The sequence below is a fragment of the Schistocerca americana genome, chromosome 6, assembly GCF_021461395.2.
Source record: "Schistocerca americana isolate TAMUIC-IGC-003095 chromosome 6, iqSchAmer2.1, whole genome shotgun sequence".
Lineage (NCBI taxonomy): Eukaryota > Metazoa > Arthropoda > Insecta > Orthoptera > Acrididae > Schistocerca > Schistocerca americana.
The window spans coordinates 287359415-287373914 of NC_060124.1; the positions used below are offsets into that span (position 1 = coordinate 287359415).

Sequence of the window (14500 nt, forward strand, 5' to 3'; positions counted from 1 at the left end):
TTTTGTTTGTGTCTGTGCAGCATAATAAAACAATTTGTATAGAGAATCTGTGCCACACTTCAAAAATAATTTGGTAACAGCCCTTTGGTAGGGATAATAAGCTCTACCAGAAGATAAGATATTGGTTGCTATAGCAACATGTAGGTTTTTGAATTTGTAAAATTATTTGGTAACGAGCTTTAAATAATTCTTTGAGGATAATATAGCCCTTTACAAGCCCTGACAAACATTCCAGTCATTTTTTGATCAAAAACCATAGCAAAGCTGCAAAAGACACCAGAATGGAAAACGTCTAAGAATCTGACTGTATACTCTCATTTGCCTTGTCAAATACAGTTTACCATTCAAGAGTCAACTAAGTAATTCTGAAAAAAATATAGTAGTCCTAAAAGCTGGAATATATTTACTCCCATGTTACTGTTTCAGTATTTACTGAAGGCAAAAAACACTGAATTTATAACACTGTTATAGCCGAATTAGCAATTTGTTTATTGGTCTTATTACAGCATAAAGCTTTTGCTTAATATCATATTCCCATATTTGTTGGTAAAAATATATCCTCTGAATTATTTAAGTTTATTTCTGTGTTATGAATATTCTTAACGAAGCATTGATAGATAGTATTCATGGTATGAACTAATAGCAGCATAATGTTGAAGTATAACCTTTTCCTTTTACCATAAGTATATAACCTCTTATTTCTTTCAGGTTAACAACAATGGCAGATATGGTGTACTCAGCACGATACTTGTCTTCCATCTTACTACTAATTGGTGAGTAGCCTGTAGTTTTTGTTGTATATTAGTGCAGTTTCAATATTGTTTCATCCAAGAAATAATTCCCAAGTTCTGCAATTTGTAATATTGTTTGTTTAAAGGCGTTAATAAAAAATTGTTTAAGAACCACATACACAAATAAGTATTGGCAGTAAATTCCTGGATACATATAATGAAGCTAGATTGCTACTTAACAAATAGAAGAGAAAAAGTGCAGAGGATACACACAGAAAAGTGCTTCTAAACAGAGTCTTTATTCACAGGTAACAAGCACACAGATGTGTCTGATACAAATGCCAACTGTTGGTATATGTGATTGCTGTGCTGTGTGTGTTTGTGTTATATCAGTATTTGTTAGCTCTCAAGGAGAACTGCGTCTGTAGACTAGTTTTCCAGCTCTTGTATGTTATCATCTACTGCTCAGTGCCTCTTTTGTGAAAGGAAACCACTGTAGAGCAATTAAGTAAAACTGGATGACATATGTCACCATTCTTAACTTTTAAAATAAAACATTTGAGTTACTGGTAGTGAAAAAACCAAGAAACTTTCTTGTAGAGTGAGAAAAGAAAGTTTAGGAAAATGTTTAGATAAGACTGAAATGAGAAAAAGTTGCTCATATTATGAGTCAGAAGCAAGGAAAATCAAATTTTGCATTCCATTGGGCAGTGAAGCTATTAGAGATAGATCACAAGCTTGGAAAGAACAAGGATGTGGAAGGAAATCAGCGACATCATTTTCACTTCAACTACCAAGGACTAGGAGAAACACAGAAAATCTAAATCTGGACAGTTATTTGAATGCCTCACCTCCAAAATTCAATTACAGATACCTTAAGATCTGTTCATCAAGCTAGAATGTATCAAGTAAATTTGCATCTGTCTTAAAATAGCAAACTTTTTTATTTATAAGGTTTTTAACTGTTTTGTTTTATTTTATTCAAGTAGATAGTTTGCTACTCTAAAATATCTCTCACATACCTTCCTGAGAATTTATAGGTGTGTACAGGTTCATCTCATGGGTGTTTCTCAAGCTGGAAATATGGGGAAGCCTCTGTATAGTTTGGGAAGTTGGTATATAATTGGGGCTTGAAATCAATGTATGAGGCATGCTTACATGCCTGTGGGAGGCAGAAATTCGACTGTCATCTGGTGTATAGATTTCATATTTATATTTATTTATAAATTGTGTGTATAATTTAAGAAGTTTCATTCTGGAATCTTTCATGTAGTTCTTTTATTTATTTTTAACAAAATTAAAAACTGGTATATCAGGTTAGAATGTTGCATTCAAAGCATAATATTAAGTACTGTCACAGTATGTGAATCAATCAGTCTCATCTGACTACAATAAACCAATTAAATCAATGCTGCCACTGCTAGGAAGTCATATTATTTAGTTTTTTATTTGTTTTCTTTCTTCCAAATCATGATACTGGTGGATTTTCTAATCAGTTAAATCTGAAAGAAAAGAAAGAGAAGAGAGAAATGTTTCACAAAATCTAATTTTTTGGGTAGGTGGTACATAAAACTGTGATGATGAAGAGATCCCACAGATTAGGTGATGAATACCACTGAAATTAACAGCAATGCTCATGCCAGCGCAAGTATGATGCCACAGGTTCCATTCAAGAATAATGGATGAAAAGGACAACTGTTGAGCTAACTGAGTACGAACCAAATTCTGTAATTTCTCTTGCTGTATTTGTAGCTCTGCTTGGGAAAGGCTATTCTAGTATGACTACAGCAAGAAAATTTGGTGCAGCCCAATCTACACTGGTGCATATATTGCCGTAAACTGTGCAGAAAGTAATTATGTTACTAGCAGTTCTGTGATATCAGTGTACCTACATTCTCAGTGTGCTGTTGCATGAATCCCAAATCAAAAGATATTACATGAGAATCAACCTTTACCTTCATGTCAAATAATGCATGTAGATTCTGCAAGAATCATAGTCACTTTATATGGATGCATAGGATCTAGAATCTCATTATGAATTATTTAAAATGAAATCATTTGATTGGAGTTGGCTTTATATATACATTCATGATTGTTCCAAAAATAAATGACAAAACTGAGCTTCAAATATACTGGCTACTTACCAAGGCATCACTGCCACTGAGAGCCTTATACTACTGTTTTGAGGTATGCTTACCAAACTTGCTTACAAACAAATCTATGTATATATAGGAAGGCAGTAGAGGAAGCAAAAAAGAAGTATAATGATACGTACATTAAAGAGGCCCAAAATCCTTGTAAAGCTGCCTGGAATCTTGTAAATGAGAACAGAAAGAAAACTACCTCCTGCTTAAAGTCATGTAGCCCTGATGACTTCAATGAATAGTTTGTCAGAATAGTGGAAAAGACAGTGAGTGAAATTCCACACTCTGACCTAGATCCGACTGCAAACATAAGAAATGCAGACAGTTGCGGTATTCAAAACAGGAAGGAAGTACACCTCGAAGACATGATAAAAATTGTGAACTCCTACAAACACTCAGGAAGTGTAGACATCTATGGCATGTCCTGCACACTGCTAAAGAAAATTATTGCAGAATTAGCTCAGCCACTAGCCATAGCAATAAACAAATGTCTGTCTTCTGGTGTCTTCCCAGACTTCCTTAAACTGGCGCGCACAGTACCAATATATAAGAAGGGGGATCCATGCAAGGTGTCCAGCTTCAGACCAATCTCAGTGGTACCAGTACTAGCCAAAGTTACTGAGTCTGTGATGCACTGCCAGGTACTGAATTACTTTGAGGAAAACAACTTATTCCAAAACACACAGCACGATTTCTGCAAAGGGAGATCAACAGTGACAGCCACGCTGGACTTATTAAAAATGATTCGACAGAGTTTTGAAGAGAGAGAGAGTGTGGCAATGACACTCTATGACCTCAGCAAAGCCTTTGACTGCATCTCACACACATCACTAATAGCCAAGTTAAGATGCTATGGTGTTGGAGGTGTTGTTCTATCAACACTACAGTCTTATTTGGAAAACCGAAAGCAGGTAGTATCAGTGCACGGAGCAGCTTCTCTTGAACAAAAACTGGAACATGGAGTGCCCCAAGGATGAGTCTTAGGACCTCTCCTATTCCTCATATATGTCAATGATATGAGCTGTAATAGTCAAATTTTGCAGTTTGCAGATGACACTACCCTTATTGCCAAAGGACATACAGCTGCTGAAGCTCTTGGTGCATCAAATTTGATGTTTGAAGAAATAAAAGAATGGTTCATAATAAACAAAATGAAGATCAATGAAGAAAAAACCCAACATTTGATATGCAGTCTAATCAACATTGAAGACCAAGAAAACATGGAGACTGTCAGACTACTGGGCTTCAAGATTGACAGCAAACTCTCCATGAATGATCACACTGCATATGTATGCACCAAACTTTCTCGTGTGATATACCTCCTGAGGAAGCTGCAGAGGGTAATAACTGACCAGTTTCTCACAATAGTCTACCATGCAGTCATCCACAGCCACATTAGCTATGGACTGTTGTTGTGGGGACACTCCTCAGGGAGCAAAGATGTGTTGCTATTACAAAAAAAAAGCCATCAGGATCATATCCTCTAGCAAAAGACTGGACCACTGTAAGCCTATTTTCACCAGGCTAGGCATAATGACTGTTTTTAGCCAGTATGTGTTTTTCTGCCTCATTTATATAAAAGAAAATCAAAGGAATTTTAGCATAAGACAAGAAATACATAATCATGACACTCGCTGTAAGAGGAACATTGAAGTGCCAAGGTGTCGCCTATCATGTACACAAGACAGCTTTCCAACAGTCACCCTAGAAATGCACAATCAACTACCTCCAGAAGTGAAAAGCCTGCCACCTGAATTATTTCGGAAAAAAATTGCTCAGGGCTTGAAACAACATCCACTATATTCCTTGGAAGAGTTTTTCAACAGTGGTTCTAGTGAATGGACAAAATAATAAATATTGTTATGTTTTATATATAATTTTGCCTAAATTTAATCTTCTTTTTATGTTCTCAGTTAAATGCACATTTAATTTTGTGTTTTACTTAAAGTACATATTTTGCCAAAATGAAACTTTATGTGTGTAATCTACATGGTCTTGTAAACATTTTGCTTTATGGTATTTTCATTTGCTGCTATGAAGTTTTACATTCCTGCTTAGTTATATTTCATTTTCTCTATGTTCTATGGGTTTTTGTGCACTGCATAAATATTTTCTTTTATTTGTAATATAAATTTTGTATATGCTGTTGTATAAATGTTAGTTGATAAACATTGTGTTTGTGATGCAGTCTGTCCAGCCATGGCTGGTAAACGACGAAGATATAGTAATAAAGTAATAAAGTAATGCCAATTTCAACAGTTGTGGATATGCTTCCATTAAAATAAATTTTGTGATTGACATTCCAGTGAGTCATGTGATATGGACTAGCTGCCAGCCAGTCGTTGTTCTTTCTGCATATTTTGCAGGTACTGTATATGCAGAGTCTTGTCAAGTGAGGCTGGCTGTGCACCAGCAGTGCAGGATCTTCCACTGCAATATGCCAATCTCAAGTTTACTTTACTTAGACTGTAACAACTAATAGAGACATTCTATTGTTTAAGAAGTGGTACAGATTAGAGGAAAGGAGTGTGTAGAACGACGAAAGTTCTAATTCACGAATAATGATATTGATCTGAGGGTCATGACTCTTATTTAACAAACAATAGTTCCTCAGTGCTTCATTTGATTTACAGCTCATGTGTCAACAATGGCAGTACACACTCCTTCTGCTGGAACCTGCCCACCAGGTTCACTGATGTGCCTTGATGGTTCACAGTGTTACAGCGCCAGTTTACGCTGTGATGGAAATGCAGACTGTGATGACACAACAGATGAATATGCCTGTGGTAAGTTATAGGAATAGCATGATTTAAATTTAGAGTGACAAAACCAATAAGGCTCAATTAGTCTAATGTTGTGAATATAATAGAGGGAAACATTCCATGTGGGAAAAATATATCTAAAAACAAAGATGATGTGACTTACCAAACAAAAGCGCTGGCAGGTTGATAGACACACAAACAAACACAAACATACACACAAAATTCTAGCTCTCGCAACCAACAGCTGCTTCGTCAGGAAAGAGGGAAGGAGAGGGAAAGACGAAAGGATGTGGGTTTTAAGGGAGAGGGTAAGGAGTCATTCCAATCCCGGGAACGGAAAGACTTACCTTAGGGGGAAAAAAGGACGTGTATACACTCGCACACACACACATATCCATCCACACATATACAGACACAAGCAGCCTTTGAATATGTCTGCTTGTGTCTGTATATGTGTGGATGGACATGTGTGTGTGTGCGAGTGTATACCCGTCCTTTTTTCCCCCTAAGGTAAGTCTTTCCGCTCCCGGGATTGGAATGACTCCTTACCCTCTCCCTTAAAACCCACATCCTTTCGTCTTTCCCTCTCCTTCCCTCTTTCCTGACGAAGCAGCCATTGGTTGCGAGAGCTAGAATTTTGTGTGTATGTTTGTGTTTGTGTGTCTATCGACCTGCCAGCGCTTTTGTTTGGTAAGTCACATCATCTTTGTTTTTAGATATATTAGACTAATGTTGTGTTGACAAGAGTCTCAAATGTCAAATTCTCTTTTTTATGCTCACTTGAACTTCCTAATTTCTGACTGCTCTCACATTAAAATGGTTGTTTCTATATTTTCTATACAATATTATATTTAGTCAGGAATTAAACAGCCTGGCACAACTGGGAAATCTGGGAAAAATGTGGGAATTTCTTCATCTGGGAAAAATTTGGGAAGAACCCAGTAATATTTTAGGATTCCAGGAATTATTCATTGTTTGAGTTTTCAGTTAAATTTTTGTAATTTTGACTAATAAGAACTGATACTCTAATAAAGATTTTCACTTTACCTCGCTACTGCAGCAATAAAACATAAATGAGAGCGTAACACCAAAATAAAACTTAAGTTGCAAAGAAAATGTGTCAATTACAATAACAAAACAGCGTATACGCACAAGTGTCTGCTGATAGCAAAATGTGTGAAAGGCTTTAGGATGAAGACTATGCAATACTTCTAATAATAAATTACTATCAATGAGTGTGACATCACAACTGTTTACATTTGTAATGGGTAGTGGGAATATATTGTGAATGGTGGGTTGAGAAATGTTACTTTCAAAGTAAATTTCCTTTTACACAACTTGAATAATGTTGTGTGAGAATGTGTGATGAATTTCTTAAGTGCGTTTCACTCACATTCAAATCTTAACACTTTGAGCACAAGCCACTTAGAGAAATTTTGGGCCCAGAAGACCAGCCCTTTATACCATTGCTTAAGATTTTTGTGGTATGTTTGTGTTTGATAGATCTTAAAGAGTAGTATGTATATAAAAAACTTATATGTGAAAGCTTAGCTTTTTTTGTAGCTATACTGTATGTATATTGATTTAAACCATTAACTTTTCCTATTTGTGTGTTCGTGCTACTTAACAGTGATGTTGCTATTGGCTGGGCACATCTTGTGTCCTATGCTCTGAATATCTGTTGTCATTGGCTGGCAAGATTATGTGACATGAGCAATGATTGACTCAGAAAAGGGCATCGCACAGTGAAATCTCAATTTCAGTGCTTTGTAAACTTTTGATGGAATTCATATTTATACTTTCATAATAAAAAAATGTGCGGTGTACATGCTGCTGAGCATCAAAGATCTTTTCAAACTGCATTGATTTTTGCAGGTTTTCATTTCCTAAAGTGCCAATATGTATGAAACCTTTACCATTCAAAGGATTGGTAAGTTTTAAAGCTCTGAGGGAAAGTATATTGTCACTTAACACATAAAATGTACTTTCACCTGGGAAGAAGTATATTTTTAACCAGAAAATCTGGGAATTTTTTTTCTTTTCCATGTGTACATCCTGTTAAAGGATGAAAGCATCTTTATAGTTACTCCTGACTTCTTGGTGGTACACAGTGAGCTATCATTGTAAAGCTCCAGTGCACTGTACTGTCCTTCTTTTTTATGTCCATATGACACATTCAACACTCTTTCCATAGCCCCACAGTATGTGCACACTCACTTCTCAAATTTCTTCTCAATAACAGTCTGTCCAACCCAGTTTTGGTAACATACATTGGTTTTAATAATAATAATCTTTATTTACTCCTGACAACTTAACAGGGTAAGATGTTGTCATTTCTTGTAAGCAAACAAAAAGTTAATCAAACATCCCTCCACCCCCACCCCCTAGGAAACATCACCCTAATATCATGTAACACTGCCTCTGACCTTGATAATGGCCTCAGTTTGGCGAGGAAGAGAATCTGTACATTTCTTTGGGTATGCCATACCCAGGTGAAGCCGCTTATTGATGGTTAGATCCAATAGAGCTACCAATTCTTGTGATGGTAAGTGCTACATTTCACTTGCTGTTTCAAACAGACATAGAAATTTTCTGTGAGATTGAGACTGGATGATTTAGTCGGCCAGTTGAGGTTTGACAGGATGCCAGAGTGTTAAACTAGGAAGGTATGCATTCTGCCCTGGAAACATGGCTACTCCCAGCTTGGAAGATGACAGTGTGCACTGCTTACTCATCATGAAGATGCAGAAGGAAGGTCAACACTTGGTCATCAAGAATGTATAAATAAACTCATGGTTCAAGATTGCGGTAATCTGAATGAGTTTGTCCAAATCGTAGTGCAGAAATGCCCCCAAAACATTCATAGAATCACCTCCTGCCTAAACTATGCGTGTTGAACCTTTCATTGGGCTGTCGGTGGGCTTGATCTTTTGCATCATTTGAAAAAAGATGAAAATGTGTTAGTCAGTTACTGTACAGTGTCTGTGTTGTTTGGCCAGTTGAAGTCGTGCAGCTTTATGTGGTTCTGTGGGCAATTGGCTTTCATGAGAGACTAGTGTTGCAAGTCCAAATTTAGAAATGGTGTGATATTTAGCCGGACATTTTGCCCTAAAAGCCAAACTTCTTATTTTAAATAGGAATCGAGTCAGATGGATATTTTCAGTCTTTTTAAATCAAGTATAGTAAGTTCTTTGTGAGACCAACCCAACATGCTTAAACTGGAAGAAAGAAAAAAATGTCAACAAGCAGCATTATAGTTTGGCAGTTATGATAGCAAGTAAGTGCTCAGTCTTATTAACCATTCAGTCATCTTCATAAGATAATCTTGTGTCAAAAGAAACTAAAAGTTCTTCATTGATCAAAATAAACTATTGTTAGTTCTTATAGTATGGAAAACAAAGTGATTTGATCATTCTAATTTGATTTATAAAGAAGTTTGGGCGGGTTGGCATCAGCTAACTGGCTCATTTTATGTTGCGTCACTTGCTCTGTGCATAGTGTTGTTGTAAAATGTTGTATTGGATTTGTTCAGCCTATGAAGAAAAACATGGGACACAGACATAAGAACAGCATTGGTTGGAATATCTATATATCCTTGAATCTGGTAATTCCTCCTTATACTTCTCACACTAATGTCATTAGCTTGGAATGGGCCTTAGTTGTGCATTCTCTACTGCATCAACAAAAAACCTATCAAAAGTGAGACAGTCTTGACTGATATATATTTGGCCAGACATGAGCATAAAAAGCTGAATGTGTCTGGCTAAGCCAGACACATGGAAACCCTATGAAGGACCCAACTCTAATTATCTATTGCAAGCATTTCAGTTCACAACGTTAACTTTTAAACTGGTTGAGGTGGACCTGCATTCACTGACAGTAGTGATTCCAACCCGATTTGACACCAACTGTTTTTGCCAAGGTTTGATATGTGTTTCCGGTCCCAGTTGGTTGGGATCTTTTTATGACAAACGTTCTTACACCATGTTACATGGCTGTGAGTCATGTCCTGATACTGGTACTGCACAGTCATCAAATTATCCACAATAGTGATGAGAAGTTTCCAACATAAGTCCATGATTTTATCAAAAAAGGTGACTGACACATATCCTTGCTGAACCCATGGGACTGTGTGCCTCGAACAAGCATTGAAACCTGGCACTTACATGTGTCAGACAAATCCTGCATCTGTTGGTGAAGAGAACTCAATGCCATTGATCAAGGTTTCATTCCAGGTGTTCCTTTGTCCCACCTTGAAATCCTCAGTGATGTGTATTATCTGGTTGATGCAGCCCTCCTAGTTGCCTCCAGAGAGGCAGCTCACAGTTCTGTTACATTTTTCTCAGAATATCTGTGAGTCATAATTTGTAGATGGCAGTCATCAACTGTGTTGTAGAAGGCAAATCTTCAATATTTTGTGCCTCACAGTGGCAGTTGCACGTTCAAATGATGTTGCTGTGATAAAAACCAATTCGGCTAGCAACCTCACATGTGATAATGTGCACAAAGTCTTAAAGTTTTAAATGCCCCTCTGAAACATTTTGATTGAACAATGAACAGAAGCCAAATTGTCCTGTTCATGATTCGAGACACAGTGCACTCTACTGAACTGGGCTGAAAATGCAGGTTCAGTGTCACCTCCATTACACAGCTGACTTCCTGTGGTCAAAAGCATATTGAAAAAGAAGTCACCAATCAAAAAGAAAAAAAAAATTACTATGTAAGTCATAGGGCTGGTGCAAAACAATTTTTGCAGTTTGTATGGCACCAATAAACCTGATGTGATGGTTGAAGTGATCGCTATAGCAAGCAGAACCATACAGTTACCAGTATTTGAATGCTGGCCCCTATTTCGACCAGAACCAAGGTGGAATCTTCCTACACTTCAGTCAGGGGCCTGAAAATGGCCATAGTAAATTGCTGAAACTGGTAGCCAAATAAAATAAGTTCGGAAATTAGATGGCTGAACGATGTTTGATTTGACATCCTGATGTATACCAGTCATAAATCTTGACATTACATGCAACTCTCTCACTTTCTGCATAGTATTATCTATCTTCAATAATTTTCAATTTGAACAGATTAAGTTAGGCTTGACTGTGACTGTTGTGAATATGAATTTAAAACAACAAATTACTGTTACCAGTCACTTGCATCATATTTTCCATGGTGTATCTTGAAGGATTACATTGCCATAGTTAGGTAAATTTATCTTAGTTAAGAGAAACAGATGTATTGTATACATGACTTTTTGACATCTTTACATAGTTTAGTTTGTAGGAAGTGCCTGTGATAATACAATACAAATACAACTGAAAAAGCAGCCCGTGACCACTGAAAGGCAGAGCCACAGATTAACCAAAAAGTCATACATACAGTATAGCTGTGCCTTCTTAATTTACTTAAATCCACCTAATGGTAGACGTATACTCCGCCAAAATGTCACATGCATTATCTGATATTCAGACTACAATTTCTATATATTTTATTCTGCAACCCAGTTTACTGATAAATGTCACATGGCATGGTTACAGTAATTTGATGTTTCAGTTGACACGTTACTGAACATACAATGAAAACAGGCCATTGTTGAGCTGTTTTTATTTATTGTAATGAATTTCAGCTAATAAGCTTATTATGAGAAGGAAAGTTGCTACTCACCATATAGTAGAGATACTGAGTCACAGATAGGCACAACAGAAAGACTCTCACAATTAAAGCTTTCGGCCGTTAAGCCGTTCATTAGGAATAGACTCACATACGCACACACTCATGCAAACGCAACTCACTCACACGACTGGTTGCATTTGCGTGTGTGTGTGTGTGTGTGTGTGTGTGTGTGTGTGTGTGTGTGTGTGTGTGTGTGTGTGTGTGTCTGTGTGTGTGAGAGAGAGAGAGAGAGAGAGAGAGAGTGTCTATTGTTGACGAAGGCCTCAATGGCCAAAAGCTTTCATTGTGAGATCTTTTTGTTGTGCCAATCTGACACTCAGAATCTCCACTATGTGGTGAGTAGCAACTTTCCTTCTCATATTATTGTTACATTCCATTGTGGATTTTTCCATTGTTTGATTTGAGCTAATAATCTTAGTCATTAATACATCGCTGAACATTAGACGTGTCCAGCTATTTTCAGAACTTGGCATCCACTTATGCAGACAATGCCATAACCTCAGCAACACTGCAGCAGAAGTTACACAGTGTGACACTGTCATGCACAAGAGACATTTGCCACCCTGTAGTACCATGTGTTATCCATAGTCCAATTTTTAGTAATGTAGTTTTCTCTGTTCATTCATTGCACATTTTGTACGCATAAAACTATGTTCCATAAGAACAGCTAATGTCTCACTGAAGGTATACACCCTGGTGCAGGTCAGTGCTGCTTGTTATATACAGTTTTTTAATGCTGAAAAGTGACAAATGTCACAGTTTGAACTGATTAGGACTAAGTAAGAATGGTCACTACTTGTTTCCTTGCTAGCTCACTACATTCATCACACAACTGCTCAGAGGGCACTGCTCATAAAAGGCATGCTAATTTATACTGTATTTATAATAAGTCTTGTACAATTATGATAATTCCTTTATTGTGGTGCAGTTAAAAAATACATGAATGTCTTTGGAAGTAAAGTTTCAATGTAAATTGATGTCCTGATCAAATTTACTACCTTCTTATTTTTATCATCTCATACTAATTCTTTTACAGAAGGAGTTGAGCATTTTGGTGAAAGAAATATAACATGTCCTGAGAATTCAATCCCATGTAAAAGTGGGGATCAGTGCATTGAGACACACCAAAGATGTGACAAGATAGAGGACTGTGCAGATGGCAGTGATGAGTACAATTGTCGTGAGTATTGCTATGGTATTCGTATGAATATATAAAAAAAAGAAAGGGCATATCATGCGTGGAATAACAGATTTCTCTAAAAGCTAAAGCTTTACATAGCAATGATTTTGGTGAGTGCACTAAAAATTGATTTTAATATAATAAACACATGAATATGGTTTCCTTCTTTTGCTGTATGTCCATCATATTTATTCATCATGACAACAGGCTGTTTTTGCACTTCTTCCTTCACTGAAATCAAATAATTTGCACTCTGAAACTGGGTAAGTGTGTGACCAGTTACAAAAATAATAAAAAATCTCATAATGCGATTTCTCTATATTTTTGAGACAATTCTTTCATTATGAAGTGTCATTTTTCCTGATAAAAGGCTAAAAAGTTGGACAGATTTTATAAAAATGCTTCAGAATTATATTCTGTTCAACTTTTTAGATGAAGATGCTGATGTCAGTGATCAGATATTTTCTAAGTAATTCCTTGTCCCCAACATTTCTTCTTTGTTACAGTACAGGTGATTTCAGTCTATCCTAGCCATTGAGCCAAAATCGTGTGCATTTCTGGCATACTTATTTGTATGCATTATCTGATATTCAGACTACAATTTCTATATATTTTATTCTGCAACCCAGTTTACTGATAAATGTAATTAAATAGTTATACATACTTAAAGGAACATTCAATGATATTAATTAGGAACATCCAGAGAAAACCCTAAAAAGGTGCATGCATATTCACTGAAATAAACTATTTTGTAATACAAGTAATAATGTGATTGTTATATTTCTGGACTTACCTTTCAGCTGTTGTGTGTGAAGGGGAACATTTATTTCCATGTGGAAATGGAAACTGTATTAGTACTGATTTGAAGTGCAATGGAGAAGATAACTGTGGTGACCATTCAGATGAAATGGGATGTGGACCACCAGTTGATGTGAGTACCACTTACTGTGATGTAATTATAGCAGTAATAGTAGTAGTAGTAGTAGTAGTTTCAGATGTTATTGAAAATTAGCAAGAATTAAGTCAGTTGGAACTGCCTTAGCACATGCTTACTGTCACTGGTGTTGATGCCTTAGAAATTCATATGAGGCCATACAAATGCAATGCAAAACGGATGTGAAGATTTGATATGGCTGTAATTTAGCTGAATCTGTCATTTAGGCATATTTTTCTTTCTGCAGCAGGTTATAAGTTATGTCATCTACATCTTCCTTGCTTTGCATGGGCTTTATAGAATATGAAAATATATGATGATGAAAAGTCTAAACATGACTGATTTTAAGAATTTATGGATATTGTTTTACTAAAAGCTGATTTACAACTGGAGATAATATTTGCATAATGTTAAAAAGCCTTTGAAAATGGTTAGGATAAATGTTTGTGGATTTTAAGGTGTTGTTTGTCATCTAATTACTTCACCACATCAAATGATGTTTCGTGTTTGACTTTGTGCATGTTGCATGGCAATTTATTGTTTGTCCTCAGATGTGTATATTGTTTTCAGTATTTTGGAGGAATTCTTAACAATTTTTGTATTGTCATAAATATTTTTGTGCATGAAGCATGGAATTGAGATGTGTGCAGGAGTTTTACTGTCATTAGACACTCAGTAGTAACAAACTCTTCAACTCTAGTGACTGTGGGTTTGCCTTTGAATCTAGTGAATGTGCATTGATTTCGTTTTCCTCCCATCATGAGTGAAATTCATAGCAGGTCATCTAATCAATACTGTTAATCTGTTGTGGATGTCAGATGATGGAACTTGACCAAATGATTCCAAATTAGTATACTATAGCTTCATGTCTAGTAGACCCATGTCTTATATATACAACAATAATTTGAACACTTGAAGCCTTATTGTGAGAAATACATACTACTTAACCACTATGAATGAAATACTGCTCAGAATACGTACTATTGTGCTCAAAATTACTTGTAAAGCTGATAGAGGTGAATTACATTTAACTGAATAAGAATTCATTCAAGAATAAGAATATATATCCTTAACATGCA

At 36.2% G+C, this 14500-nt stretch overlaps 1 protein-coding gene across 1 annotated transcript in view; it reads left to right on the forward strand.

Moving 5' to 3' along the window:
* The first annotated feature begins 718 nt into the window (after positions 1-718).
* The window catches only part of LOC124620096 (very low-density lipoprotein receptor-like), a 56791-nt gene continuing 43009 nt past the window's right edge, over positions 719-14500 (forward strand). Inside the window, exons 1-4 of the mRNA XM_047146764.1 lie at positions 719-773; positions 5509-5661; positions 12344-12487; positions 13288-13418. Coding sequence (XP_047002720.1) covers positions 719-773; positions 5509-5661; positions 12344-12487; positions 13288-13418 — 483 coding nt within the window. The remainder of the gene's footprint in view (positions 774-5508; positions 5662-12343; positions 12488-13287; positions 13419-14500) is intronic.